This window comes from Phycodurus eques, chromosome 5 (assembly GCF_024500275.1).
Source record: "Phycodurus eques isolate BA_2022a chromosome 5, UOR_Pequ_1.1, whole genome shotgun sequence".
Lineage (NCBI taxonomy): Eukaryota > Metazoa > Chordata > Actinopteri > Syngnathiformes > Syngnathidae > Phycodurus > Phycodurus eques.
Window position 1 is genome coordinate 16562614 of NC_084529.1, and position 15146 is coordinate 16577759.

At 40.7% G+C, this 15146-nt stretch overlaps 1 protein-coding gene across 3 annotated transcripts in view; it reads right to left on the reverse strand.

Annotated features, from left to right (window-relative positions):
* sema3d (sema domain, immunoglobulin domain (Ig), short basic domain, secreted, (semaphorin) 3D) overlaps positions 1 to 15146 on the reverse strand; it is a 50643-nt gene that overhangs the window by 12617 nt on the left and 22880 nt on the right. For all 3 annotated transcript variants that reach the window (XM_061677775.1, XM_061677774.1, XM_061677776.1), the window contains exons 4-15: positions 14159 to 14221; positions 13954 to 14070; positions 12550 to 12643; positions 12161 to 12289; positions 9832 to 9968; positions 7246 to 7360; positions 5211 to 5280; positions 4960 to 5104; positions 4200 to 4422; positions 3184 to 3272; positions 2924 to 2965; positions 216 to 373 (exon numbers count right to left, since the gene is read on the reverse strand). In XM_061677775.1, coding sequence (XP_061533759.1) covers positions 216 to 373; positions 2924 to 2965; positions 3184 to 3272; positions 4200 to 4422; positions 4960 to 5104; positions 5211 to 5280; positions 7246 to 7360; positions 9832 to 9968; positions 12161 to 12289; positions 12550 to 12643; positions 13954 to 14070; positions 14159 to 14221 — 1382 coding nt within the window. The remainder of the gene's footprint in view (positions 1 to 215; positions 374 to 2923; positions 2966 to 3183; positions 3273 to 4199; positions 4423 to 4959; positions 5105 to 5210; positions 5281 to 7245; positions 7361 to 9831; positions 9969 to 12160; positions 12290 to 12549; positions 12644 to 13953; positions 14071 to 14158; positions 14222 to 15146) is intronic.

Here is a 15146-nt window from a genome sequence, read left to right on the forward strand (position 1 = left end):
TCAAGTGATTCGCGCATCTGCCTCACAGTCCTGAGGTTCGAATCTCTTTCTGGCTTTTTCCAAAACCATGAATGATATTTTAATTGAAGACTAAATTGCTCATTGGTGTGATTGTAAGCGTAAATGTTTGTCTACGGTATATGTGCAATATCATTGACTGGCAACCAGTCCAGGAATGAATACAAAAATCACTACGTATATCATCCGGTCCTCACCTCTTGGCCGCAGGGACGTATCTGGAGCACGTGTGTCCATCCCAGGCACAGTGGGGGTCTCGGGCCAGGCAGCACTCGGCGCAGGCTTGGCCGTACAGGTGACATCGGCTGAGCGAAAGCTGGGCCAGACCCTCGCTGGAGCCCACGTACAGCTGTTGCTACACAACCAAACACAGCATACAGATTTCACACGTTCACCTTTACTATATTACTGCCCATCAGAACAATACAAATGTTCAAACAGTTATTTGCCGAGTTCTGAATTATTGAATGCCGCTGATCTGAACTAAAAACGCTGACCCAAAAAAAATAAAAATTGGTGGGTTTGAGGTTTTGGCGCTAGCTATACCCAAAAGGGTTTAGGTTTTTTTTTCCGGTTTCCTTAAAAAAAACAACTAAAAATTCTGAATGAATACAGTGGATGTTGTAAATAGTTGGACAGAGAAGAGGGCAAGACAAACTGGGAACCCAACTTCCATCATCAACTTTGTGGAAGACATTTTCTCACAGGTGTGTATAAAATGTTTGCTGGGGTCGGCTAACGTCAGCTCAACAGCGCTCTGTTCATTTCACTGTCAGAAGACCACATCTGTGCCATTAATCCAAGCAACAGAAAAGTCAGTTGCAGTGTTGCCTTGAGATACAAGTATAATTTGTTTAATGACCACACTTGTATCTCAAAACGATTATTTCCCCATTGAAATGAATGGAAATGCAAAACGGGTGTGAAGCAATTTTCACCATGCTTATACAAGAAAATATTAGTTCAGTGGTTGAGAAATGGTTTAAGATTTAGCTTTTTGGTCAGTTTATAGTTCGTTTTGTACCGTTTATCAGCCCGTCTCCATGCAACATAGATGTGAAGTACTTTTAAGATATTATGATTTATTTGTATTTTTTATTTTATTTTATTTTATTTTATTTATTTATTTATTTATTTTAAATGAAATATCACGTCAGTGATTCACGGAAAAGCAACTTCTTCCAGCATTTTTCGGTTCATACAGTTTAGTACTTAGTAACATACTTCAGTTCTATTTCGGACTTTACGCTGTAATATTATTGTGCTCCAACTTGTCCAAAGGTAAGGCGATTCTTCAACGGAACTTTCAACCCCCCACCCTCTACTCCCTCAGACACGTGCAGGTCAAAATGCTGCCGGAGATTAATGACTGCTTTGATTAGGGTTGAAGTGTCTAGTGACACCCCTGACCTTCTAAATAATGAGGCGCGAGGCGGCCGAGAGAGCTCGAAACTAACAGAAAGAGAGAGAGAATAGGAAGTAGAACAAGCATGATGAAAAGCGTATGTTTTACAGTCAGAGACTAAACAGGACCCAGTGGGTCAGGGAGGGGGCATGAAAAAACAAATAAAGCAACTTGTTTTGTACCCGCAAAGCAAGTGCTGATGAAAAATGGCAACTCAACAAGTATGCTGACAAGAAACATGAACCGCAACAGCCTTTGACCCCCGGCTACATATTAGGTTCTTGCTTTGGGTTTTAACTGAAAACGTATAAAAACTGTCACTTGACCTTTTGTTTTGCATCAGCGATACTCAAAGTGTGGTATGTGAAAGTTCAGTTGTATTTAACTTTGAAGTCCAATACATTTGCAGTTAATCATTAAGAACTGTTTGTTTTATAACTTATTTCGGTACCATTTTTGTTTAACTTATAAGGGCAATGCATTTTAACTGAATCATTATTTAAGGATAGTTTTCTTTTCTCCTATACAGTATACAAGCACAGTCTTGATTTTAAATATTAAAGCCAAATAAATGCCAAAATGTGATCAATCATATTACCATATCTGTAAAAATAGTAGGAACAGTGAAGAGGACTACCAATTTTTAACACATTTTAAGGACACACCCTTAACTTTTGGCCGTGAAGTTGTGCGATATGGCCTTTAAATAAGGAAATCTGTGATATTTTTGTTTGTTTTTTTCGTTGTTGTTTTTTTCCACTCACAAAATCAGATTTCTGATCCAATCACACCCCAACCACCACCACCCCTTTCACTTTTGGAAAAAGAAAATAACAAATTATTCTAATTAATTATTCTGTTGTTTTCCACCCTTCTATGATTTTTTATTTCTCCTGATACCAAACAAACTTCTAGCCATTTTTTTTCCATCATTGACTTTCCTCAACTTCCACAGAAATAAAGACATTTTTTTATCTTGACATATAACGTTGGGATGTTTTTTTTTTTTGTTTTTTTTTGTTAAAACCTATATAAAACACATTCCTTAATAAATACAAATTTCAATTTCAATTTAACATCAAAAAGCGTGGTTCGGCTGACTTTTGCCCAAGAGGAACGCCATACCCTCTCCAGCTCGCTTACACCCTTTTCTCACTGGTGAGACAAGGCGACCTCTGGAAGATATTTGCGGCGTGGAAGCACATACCTCGGGTCAAAGGTTTCCAACATGCTGATCAATTATTATATTTACAACATATGAATGGACACCATGTCTTCAGCCCGACTCTTGGTATGTGTGTACCCAGTGTTTATTTATTTATTTATTATCACTTGCCTCTTTCAGACGGAACTGAACTGAACTGAGATGAGGTGAGTTGACCCCCCCCCCCCCCCCCCCCAACCACAAACACACACACACACTCACACACATCTACCGCTCCATCACCCTTGACCTCAATTACAGTAAGTGAAAAGTAAAGATGCAAAATGAAGTCCAACCTGCTTAGAAGAAATCTCCAGACTGAGAATCGGAGTGGGAACCTGAAAAACAAAATAATAATGAGATCGTAATACAATAATTTTTGGACCACTTTCTAAAGAAAATGAGAAATTATGTTTTATAGTCTGTCACTGAGGAGATTTCATCTGCACAACAGCTGCTGGTGTCACGCAATATTGTGTGTGTGTGCATTAGTTTGAGTGTATGACTGTGTAAGTGAACTGGGTGTGCGTCGGTGTGTGCTTGTCTGGCATCAAACCTGGAACACTTGAAGCTCTTCAAGCACCACTTCCTCCGTGGACCACTTGTCTCTGGTGATGCTCACCACCTTCAAAACGGTGCCAGTGTCTGTGACAGAAAGACAACTTCAGTGAAACATTTGTTGTGAAAGGAATTTCAAGCCCTGGAAAGCATTTTGTCCAATATTTAGGCACTTAAAATATATGCTAATTTTTGGCTGGAAGAAATCTCTTTGCACTGTAGCCAAATTTTAGCACCAACAAACTCAGTCTGTTAATTGTGAGACATTTCAAGCCTTCATCCATCCATCCATTTTCTGAACCGCTTCTCCTCACTAGGGTCGCGGGCGTGCTGGAGCCTATCCCAGCTATCATCGGGCAGGAGGCGGGGCACACCCTGAACTGGTTGCCAGCCAATCGCAGGGCCATTGCAAGCCTTTTAAACTAAATTCAAGCACTTAGTCATTTTTTTGTTGTAAAAGAAAACTCAAGTCCCTAAATCAATTACAAATCTAATCTAGTTATTGTTCTTATTGTGAAAATATATTTCAAACTCCTTAAGGTGCTTTATCCAAAAACTAGTACAGTACTTTATAAATTCCTTCTAGTTATTGTGAAAGAAATGTCAAGCTCTTTATGGAAAATCCAAGCACTTACAAATTGAATAATTGTTAAGAAATGCAATTCATAGCCTTTAAAAATCCAGAATTTAGGCAATCCAGTCGTTAATGACACAATGGCACTCCAATCATCGAGTGCAGTGAGCCTCAGTGTGGTACGGGCGCCCTCTAGTGGTATGCATAAGATATACCACATGCATTGAATGTTCAAACTATAACGTTACACTGGTTTAAACTTTGATTTATTTTTTTATTTTTTTAATCCAGTACAGTTCATTTTTGTTGCTATTATTTTCCATACGCGATCATGTCTTTTCCCCTAAAAAGCACTGTCGATGCTTTCTTTATGGTGCAGTCACCCCCCCCCCGGTGGCCCTTTTGGGTAACGGGCACCAGTGCCCGACGATCGAACTCACCCGTCCCAAGGAAGAGAACCTCGTACTGTCCGTCCTCGGCTAAAACTCTGTCCACTACAACCTGAGTGAGGGTGTAGTCCACTCGCACCCGCGTGAACGCGGGCCGGCCGCTCAGTGGGTAGACGGAGTGGAACATCAGCGGGTGGTAACGGATGAAGCTGACCACGTCGTCGGGGAAATCTTTGGTGGTTTTGATGCGAGGGTCGTACGTTTTACTGGGACACTAGAAAAAAAAATATGCCGTGGAATACAATGTTATACAATTGAAACCACATGGAGGGGAAAGTACTCGCACACAGTATTTAAGTTGGTGTACAGATACTTGGAAAAAAAAGTATAAACTCAGATATGTACTTAAGTGTAAAAGTAAAAATAAAGTCAAGTACAGGTACCTGAAAATATAATCTAGTACAGTAATGAACCTTTCGTACTTTTTCTCCATTGATCGATTTGTACCTTTGAGTGACTTTCTCCCCAGACATTTTTTGGGTGGGAGTTTGTCACCCTCTGGTGGCCAGAAGAATCACGGCATATATTTGGGAGTAAAATGGCATTTTTTATTTTAGTCTATGAACTACTGACAACATAACTTCTAAATTCCAATACAAACATTGTCATCTCGACTTTTTATTTGCAGAAAATGAAAAATGTCCTTCAACCAAAAAAGATCCAGCGATGTTTTTATTTTATTTATTTCTCTAAATGTTTTTCAGAGCTGTATACATGATTTTTATTGCCCTCAGTGTGCTGAGCAACTCACCGTTCCAGGACGCGGGTATGGTATCCTCCCCTCATACTCTACCCAGCGGTGGTCTGGCCCCTCCTTGTGGGCGTAGGGCCCATTGAAGGCGGCCCTAATGTCCGCCATGCTGTACACGCACACGGCCGAACCCCGAAAAATGGAGCTGAGGGCCGGATCACAACAGGAGATGCACATTTAAAAACAACAAAACAAACAAAAAATCATAATCACGGAGATGGTGGTGTGGCGTGGATGACAAAAGAACAAACCTGGAGGTGGTGAAGACGGCATACACTGTTGGGTTCTTCGGATCTCTTGTAGGAAGCATGAAAATGTCCTCTATAAGAAATACACAATGTGTTAATGTACTGTAAATGTTCAGATGAAAGATTGATAGGTACGGTGTTTACTTTTTAGTACTGTGGACTTTATTTGTATTTAAGGCAAGCAGCTCCCTAAAATTTACTGCTTCATAACCGTGTGATATTATTGCACCTTTTCCCACTGAGGCACTATATTAGATTATATTAAAAAGTCAGCCTCAATGCAATTTGTATTGCTTTTATTCCTCTCAGAGGAATGCAAATGGGATTCCGATGAATTAAGAACTCTGAAGGGTTCTCCCGCCTTATAAGTGTTTTCATAACTTTTTAAAGAGCCGTTACAGAGGTGAAAATGGTGACATGGACCACTTTAGATCAGGGTTTCCTAAATATTTTCAGCATAAAAGACACAGATTAAAAATGGCATTCTTTCGCTGGACCACAATGTAGAATTTTTTTTAAAGACTTTTCTTTGCTTGAAATGATCTTTTTGGGAGCTTGAACATGGCCAGAAAGTCCCAAATTTTAGGAGAATCCTGGTGAAAATGTGATTGTTCCCTAACCCTGCCATAACTTTCTCAGTAGCGCCCGCTGGAAAGTTAACTAAAAATATGAGACCCTGACACCAGTTTCACCGACTGGCATGAAATTGGGTGGAGATGTCTATCATGACAAGAGGCATGAAAAAGTGTCAAGAACCAATGCTCAAAATTGAACAGGATGTTGGCCATTTTGGTTTGAAGCAGCCATTTTGGGTGAATTCCAGGACTTACTAGGGAATTTACCTAAATGAGCACAAATCAGTAGTACGATATCCTCGACAGAAGGCCACAATTAATTTCCAAGCTCTTTGGTATGGCATCAAAGTTTGATGATCATTTTGAAGATTCACCATGAAAAAGTGGGATTGCAGATATAAAACTGTATTCTTTTGACAAATGAGTTGCCTTTTTGGGAGGTGTCAAAACTCATACATTTTTCGAAGCTTATGTATCCTGGAAAGTTATAAAAAAAAGTCCCACCCGAAACTAGTTTCACTGACCCACACAAACTTGGGTGTCTGTCATAACAGGACCCATGACTGAAATTGGACAGGAAGTTATCCACTTGGGGCAAATTCTAGGGCGTCTTATTTGTCCAACTCGAACTCGGAAATTCACCCAAATGAGCCCCAACCAAAAGCAAGGATCCTAAACAGATCATCTTTAATTTTTTTTTTTACCTACGCCATTTATTGTTCATGGCTCATGGCGTCAAAGGTTGATTGATCATTTGGAGTCTTCACCATGAAGATGTGAGTGTGCGGGCACACTCATCACTGCTCACAGTTAGAATTGTATTTCTTGTGGACAAATGAATTGCTTTATTAAGGCTTGAAATACGCCCGAAAGCTAAAAAAAATTTTTGCAAACGCTTATAACCTGGGGAAAATTTTAGGGGTCCCAAACATACTCCCTGAAAAAGTGATAACTCACCCCTGAAAATAGCCCCCTTACTAGTTTCGCAGCTCCACATGAGCTTCGAGGGACGTGTTTATGACAAGAGGACGCATGAGAAAGTCTCAAGGACCGATGCCAAAAATTGAAAGTCAGACGTTTTGGTTTAAAGTAGCGATTTTGGATGAATTCCTATTTGGGCAGGTGTCAAACTCAAGGCCCGGGGGCCAGATGCGGCGCGCCACATCATTTTATGTGGCCCGCGAAAGCAAATCATGCTACGTTAACTTCCGTGATGTTTGCTAAAATCTGTACCCACATTCCAAATAGTCATAATAATAAACAATAATGTTGAGCTATTGCATTTTTCTGTTACCAAACCCTTCTTCTACAGTAACTTAAACAATACTTGAACAAACTATTATCCTTGTCTTCTGGTTTCCAAAGTAGTTATCCCTCAATTTGTTGTTTAATGGTAATAATATGATTTGGTGAGTAAACATTTCACTGTTCTAACGGCAATTTGTTCAATTTGAGGGACATACGTAGCTCATCAAAGTGTGTGTTCACGCCGTCGGGTCCAGGAATGGAGCACACAAGTCTGGCTTTGAGGAAGGTGGTCCATTTGTTGGTCAGACTCCTCAGGCCACCCACGTCATTCTGAAACACAACCACTGTCATCACTACAACAAAAGTGCTGTAAGACAGCTGGACAAACCCCGGTGCAGCCTTTTTACACACTAATTAAATGTTCTGAATGCTACTTACTAGCTGTGTTTGTTGTACTACTACTACTATTACATCCTTGTTCATTTAATGGCATCAAGGAGATGAGGATGAAACAAGGAAGTGCTATATATTGTTAGACCTAATAAAACAATTCTGTTGCTGATTGAACACATAACGTAGATTGGGAACAGTATTTTGTCCACCGCAAAATTAGGTGCGTGCAATGAATTTTAGTTTCATCTGTAATCCAGACGAACCGCCTTCCCATCTGCCTCGCAGCTTTATCTCAAGTCATAAATACAGCTGGCAAGAACTCGCTAAAAGAATGTAGCAATAGACTCTCGAGCGCTAATAGCTAACCGGCTAGGTGGGCTGCTCCCATTTGGCTCGGGTCCAGCACACACCAACGGTTTTAAATGAATGTTATCAGCCGTGAATCTGTCTGTACTCCCATCCTAAGTCAACTTTGCTGTAAACGATCAGTTTAATAGGAGGCAAAGTTAAAATGTCAAACTGTAATCCCTTGAGGGTAAAGAAATTGATGACTGATATGGGAAAATGTTAGACAATTAGCAATTATCAGTCATCATCAGTCAAAATATTCCAGAAAAGCTAAAGACAACATTAAGAGTACATGCACAAAAGTTGCAGGATGACCATGCTAACTTAACCCCCCTTGTAGAACGTCACTCCATTTGCTTAAAGTCAATCTGTGTAGTAAGTACAGTGTGAGTACAATATTGCAGAATAGTAACGCCTTTTTTATTCATTGCTATTATTTTTTGGGGCCAATTAAAGCGATGTTCTGAGGTCATTCCCATACGCAAAAACTGAATTCAGTGGTAGAGGCCTATGGACATTTTGGAAAATTAAGCCAGTTTCCCTTAGCATCCTGAAATTTGGTTAGGATGTCTATCATAACAAGATGCACAAAAAGGTTAGGAAAAGACACAGGAAGTCTGCCGTTTTGATTTCAAATGGTTATTTTGACCATTCCCAAGTTTAGTTCAAGAGATTTTGTCCAATTTTGTCCAACTCGTATGTTAGAGCAATCGATGACACTCAATTGTTAAAATCATTGTGGCGAATCATCAAAATTTGCCGTAAAACAAAAATAATAAATAGACTTTACAAGCTGAGATTTTTCCCTTACGTGAAAGTTCCGCCTAGGAGAGATTGCCTCCAAAACTGTTGTTTACTTTCTGTATTGTTACTTTCTACCACATCCAATTCAGCTTGCAAAATAATTAGAACCGAATTAAACCACCCTCGAGTGAAATCCATTATGCTCCTGTTGCTTGAGCAAACAGTGGCTTACATATGAAAAATAAAATGTTCCAATACAGTAGTGATAGTGTGGTAATGGATAGATATCTAGTGGTGTCTTGATTTACGATTTTAATTTCTCACGGAACAATGCTCGCAAGTCAAATCACTCATATATCAATTCAACTTTACCTATTAACAAAATGGAAACGCCAGCTCCCTTATAAACACAAAACAATTTGTAAGCTCTTTTGAAATATAAATACAAACACAGAATGCATAGAAATAAATTGATACTTGTTTTCATAAAACTTACACTGAAGTTCGTCTAGTTTTGTTTTTTTTCCGCCACCCCTCACTTCAAGCAGATTATCCATCATCGTTTTAGAAATTAGTTGAAAGCCCTTGGCTGGCGCTAGAGCCTGGATGGAATTCCTGATTTCATGATTTCAAGCTTAAATTCAATGGATGCCATTCACCGTTTTCTTTTCGGTACTCACATACTAGGGACCCACGGTTAGAAAAAAATAATTTGGCAAAATCCCTAAAAACACGGGAAATGCGAGCACCAAACACAACAGTTCGCTGTGCTTTCATTTTCATAACTGATTGTGGCCGGATGTTGTGAAGTTCGCTGTCACCATCTATAGAGTGTCTAAAGTTGAATCACGAGTCAAATTTTTGCTTGAAACACAAAGCAACATTTTTACCAATAAACGACTTGTCTCGAAAAACTCGTAAGTTGAGGCACTTGTAAGTCAAGGTATGAATGTGCCATAACAACAAACGTCTCAATCAACAATTAACAAATGTACAGGATCTCAGTTACTGCACCCTGTTTGCTTTTGTAAGTGCCCGCAGCACACATTGAGGGTCAAAAACATGATTTACTGCCCCTGACAGGAGCACCAAGCCTCTCTTTCATAGGACTGCAAAACAAGAACGCCTTGAGAAAAGGCCTCCTTGTATGGGAGTTAAAGCACATCTAAAGTGGATGACACAGAGATCCTTATCCTATCAGCTAACACCAAGAGTTTTGGCTCCTTCTCTTCATGTGTGAGAGGACTTTTCTTTCGCCATCTCTGCACTTCTCTAGCATTGACCATCCTCCTCCGTTCTCATCGAGTCTCACTCACCTTGCAAACGCGAGCCACGCGGGATACGATACTCTTGTCGTTGCCTTCCCACGACACCTCTCGGAAGAAAAAGTAGATTTTGTCGTCGTCCGGATTGTAGGTGTCCGCGATGGGCTGTGCCGATATGAACTTGGCCTCTTAAGACGCAGAGACAAGAAAAGGCTCTTTTGAGTAAAAGCTTGGGTAATAGCTTTGCGGTATAGCTAGCACGTAGCCTATCATTGACTCTATATCCCACTATTATCCATCATCACCTTGTCATTCTGCTTACTAATTTTAAAAAAGGTAATTACCTGTCTATTTATGTGCATTTTTCAGGAGTTGTGTTTACTTGGCGATGATTTTCAACCTGTCTGACCCCAGTGTAGCATGGATATAATCCTATAATTGGAACACCTAGGCTCAAAACTGCCAATGCAGACTAGTTAGCTGTAAAATAAACCAAAATAGGGACTGAGCCCTGCCACAAATAGCGAAAAACCGTGAATAGTTGACACCCTCCCTACAATTTTTTTTATTGCTGTCTGTATTAGTAGTTTAAACCATAAATATACCACAATCTGTGGTCCCAAAACTGTTTACTATCATCATCGAGAGAACATACTGTATTGATACCATTCCATTGTACGATATTCCTATCGAGACAGGGCTTCGATGGTCTCTTGTGTTTCACAAAGAGCTCAAAAACAGTGCTTTGAGTTTTTCATTGACTAACTGGGGATAGTTTTCACAGGGGAAAAAAATGAATATGTGAATTCATGATTAGTAACGTGCGGACTTCCATGGGACTGTACTTCAAATGTTAAATGACAAGTGAATTGGAAATGACTCCTAATTGGACTGGCAAGAGAATATTCCAATGTTAGGAATCGTATGCTACCAACTACCAGGATTGGGGATCTTGGGGGAGGCTAGTCCAAAGTGTCGCAGTGACGTTACGTCAACATTAGCTCAACCGCTGCAAGCTGAGCCAACAACCTCGGAGTCACAACCCAACTGGAACAGCTTAACGTATAGCTGCAATGGTGCTCAACAACAGAAGGTTATTGTTAGTTCTGCGGTTAGAAGATGTTCTGCTGGCACACAGGAAAAGAAAGTCATCACCGAATGATGAGCACTCTGCGGCCTTGTCACCGCACTGTCTAGATACTGTACATGTACAGTATACAGTATATACGATATATACCAGTCAGACAGAGTGAAAGCCAGAGAGCTATCGTTGGTACAAACAGTTCAGTGGTCGTGAAATGTGGAGGCCATGTGTAAAGATTTAGATAGGGATGACAAATGCTGATGCACGACAAGTCATCAATGGCTGGAACACACTTGAAAGTGGAAACCAGAGAAGACAATTCTGACATCACTGTTTACGCCCAACGTGTGAAGTCGACTCTCATGAGAATTTAGTTGGCTTTTGTCCAAAATCGAATGCACTGTCAAGAAAATGAATTTTCCAATTCCAAATACCGTGTTTCAACAGCAATATCTCGAGTTTGTAGCAGTAGGTTACACTTGACATTTTTTTATGTTGACGCAGGAGTTTCTGGGTGTGCATGGAGCAAAGTAACGATGCAATGATGGCCATCGAAAAATTGTCTAGTGGTAATGTAATATACATTAAAGGTGGTCCTCGGTTTAAGTTGGAGTTCAGTTACTATGGCGATGATGTAACATTCTATAATTAACCTATGCTAACGCAGTAGTAAAGTGATATATATAGCAAATGAAACATAACATGACAAAACAGTCATTACTTTGGTCACTGAGCGTGCCTTCATGTTCTCCGCAAGGTACGTCGCTGTGGCCATACGTAGCCTCAAAACCTTTTATGTTGGAAACCTTGTAAACTGAAGACCCCATGAAGTGCTTACCTTTCTATGATTTTCTACTTAATTCCAAAAACATGCATGTTGGGTACAATGAAGACTCGAAATTGTCCAACGGTGTGAATATGAGTGTGTTTGGTTGTGCGTCTACTGTATTGTGTGTGCTCTGCGAATGACTGGCGACCAGTCCAGGGTGTACCTCACCCAGGACAACAATGAGGCATAGAAAGTGGATGGATGACTATCGTGAGAACAGGTCAGTGTTTGACTGTGTGTGCGGTTAACAGCGTGAACTTTGTTGCAAACTGTTAATTCCTCAATAGGTGTGGTGGCCATGCTCCGTTATGAAGCTCATATAAAAAAAAAAGTCACGCTCATGAATAAGCGGGCTGTGTCCTCTGTGCTGGAATGCCAATAACCATCCCGCAGGCACAGAGAGGCTCTTTGTATTGGAACTTTTGGGGAGTGAAATGCAATAAGTTTTCAATGCAATGTGTGTATACCATTGATCCAGTAGTATTCGGAGATGTCTGTGCGAATGTAGTGCTGGTCAGGTGGCGGGCCGAGGGAGCGTGTGAACGTCGTGTCTTTGCCCAAGAAGTCCGAAGCAGTGCCAGCATAGAGAAACTGGTCTGGATCAAATACAGCAACAGCTCAGTCAGAGATATGTTTATGACAAAACCAAATGTTGATCTTCATGCTTGAATATGATACCATTAAACTACCCTCAATTTCCATTAATTCCCCATGGCAAATTTCCTATTTGGAATGTTCCACAAATTCCCCACCTTAAATTCTTATGCAAATTCACTAGGAACTTTCTGGAAATTTATTTAAAAGTTTCCACCCCTCTGCAACCCTAGCGAGAGTGTCATGTCGTGGCTCATCAAACCTGTGAGGACTGATGTGAATGTCTGCAATGGATCATAAGGACATTTTAATCTGCCAGACTCCACTGTAGCAGACAGCAGCTTGAACACTCCATCCTGACAGACAAAGCAGAATTAGTTGGAACATAAAACAAAAAGGTTGGAGATTTTTGTTTAGTAGATTGTTTCCCCCTTGTACTCTATTCGTAAAAATCGTGTTTACTGTTTCTGACTTTTATGATTGAGCTCCATGTTGAAGTGTTAACTGTTCAGAAATTTTCACAATACTCTGCCATGGACTCCTGCGATTGGCTGGCAACCAGTTCAGGGTGTACCCCGCCTCCTGCCCGATGATAGCTGGGATAGGCTCCAGCACTCCTGTGACCCTTGTGAGGATAAGCGGCTCAGATAATGGATGGATGGATGGATGCTATGGACTCTTATTTTTTTTAAATTTCAATCAGGTCTTCAGCGATGAGTCCAGATTCTAGCCATGCAAGTCGGATGGTAGGTTCAGAATTTAAGAAATTAGGGAGATGGCTTTGCTGATGGTGCTACCAATAGAGCAACATCTTTTCATGGAGGCAGCCTGATGATGTGAGGCGGCATCTCCAGAGGCAATCTTAAAATATTGAGATGAGATTTTTTTAACCCGTGGCAACTCCATATCGCCGCGATCTTGGATCTAGAACTCCATCCACCAAGATGACATTATCAGAGACTACCTCCAGAATGTGGATGTTGAAAAATGGAGTCATCTGACCTCAGTCCAAGTCAACACTTCAACATCAACTTGGGTATGCTGATCATGCTAGAGTGACCAACATAACCACATTGGCTGACTTGCGATTACTCCTGATTGTAAATTTGTAAAGATTCATCACGGTGACTTAGTGGCTAGCACATTTGCCTCACAGAGAGCTTTTGGAACTTTACTGCAACATCGCTGTGAAAAGTTTGCATGATCCCCTTATGCTTGGGTATTTTTTTTTTTCTTCAGAGTCCCAGTTTCCTCACTCATCCTAAAAGCACCCTTCTTAGTTTAATAAAAAAAAAACTCTAAATTGTCCATACAGTTGATTTGTCAAAATATTCCCTGCAATTGACTGGCAAACAGCCCAAGTTGTACCTCGCTTCTCACCCAAAATCAGCTGAGTTGCTGAGTAGCAGTTTCTCACCCGCGCCCCTAATGAGGATAAGCGGCATAGAAAATACATTGTTTCTTGCTTTTTTTTTTTTTTATCAACCACTGTACCAAAGAAGCAATAAACAAGAGTCAATAGAAAGAGCTGGATGAGCTGCTTGGCCATAAATGCACAATCCATACAGAAGTATAAATTTAATTGGCAAGAAGCATTCTTACAGAGAAATAATCTACCCAACACACATTTCTGAACTTTGCAGGGATTCCCTGCATTATTTTTTACCTGTCTGGAGCCAGTGATTTCAACGAAGGCACAGCTGGGGTTGAAGGCTCCTGTCCCACAGGCGTAGACATGCGTCAAGTTGTAGTTGTGGAGCACCCTCACGAAGTTGGCACACTCCTGCCGGGACGGGGCAGAAAAACATTCTCAGTACTGCACAGATCAGTGAGATATTTTGAAATAAGCAAGAAATCCTGGATTGACTTACATTTGAATTTTTGCCTGCCAGTTTGCAGACTTCCACTCGGTCTCGAGGTGCAGGCCAGTGAATCTGGTGAGGGACAAAAAAGCTACTTTAGCATATGATGAGTTCAAGGGCAAAAGCCAACAGGCAGAATTTAGACCAACAAAAAAAAAAAAAGTGACCTGCCTACTAGCGGACTGTCCTTTTGTTGTTGCATTTTCCTACTTACTATTGAATTCAAAATATTCACATCACTGGCAAGTCTTACTTCATATTTCAACCCTATTTAATGTGTTTAAAAACAACAACAATGTTTTTAGATCATAACTGTATTATCACGGGATAAATCTTGTCATAATAAAAGATGACTTTCTGCCTCCTGTCGTGGCACAACATGAGTGGAATTTTGCGCTTTTACTCTAGCGTGGTAAGCTATCACCTCCGTGTGCGGTTGCAATAAATCAGACATCGCACAACATACGCTTTCCCTTCGGCGCACCTCGCTGTGTTCACACATGTGTTATAACAGGCTTATGTGCTTAGCGTGTTGCCTCCCCCCTGAAGCCTACCAAGGGGAGCTATCGCCAAACGTTTTCATCGGGCTCGTACAGGCATGCAAACATACCTCCTTCAATGTTAAAACATCTCATGAGTCAAAATGCCGGCGAGGAATTCATACAGAAAAGTGGCGTAACCCCGTCAAAGAATGTAATAGGAACCAAGATCAATACCCTTGCTTTACTACATCACATGAGAATCTTATAACAGCTTTAGAACCCCACACCTCTGAAAAAGAAGATGGAAACACCTGGAATGCTCACAATGTGCTTTAACATCTTTTCGGTAGGTCTCAATTTACAGAGAGACAGAGTGGTCCCTAAAGGGCCCGAATATGTTCCTTGTAGTGCTAATCTCCCCAGCATCGGTATCAGTGACCAGAGAGGCAACACTTGGGGAGCAGGACGAAGAGTTAAAACAACCAGATAAGAATCAAATAAACACACGGCCGCTC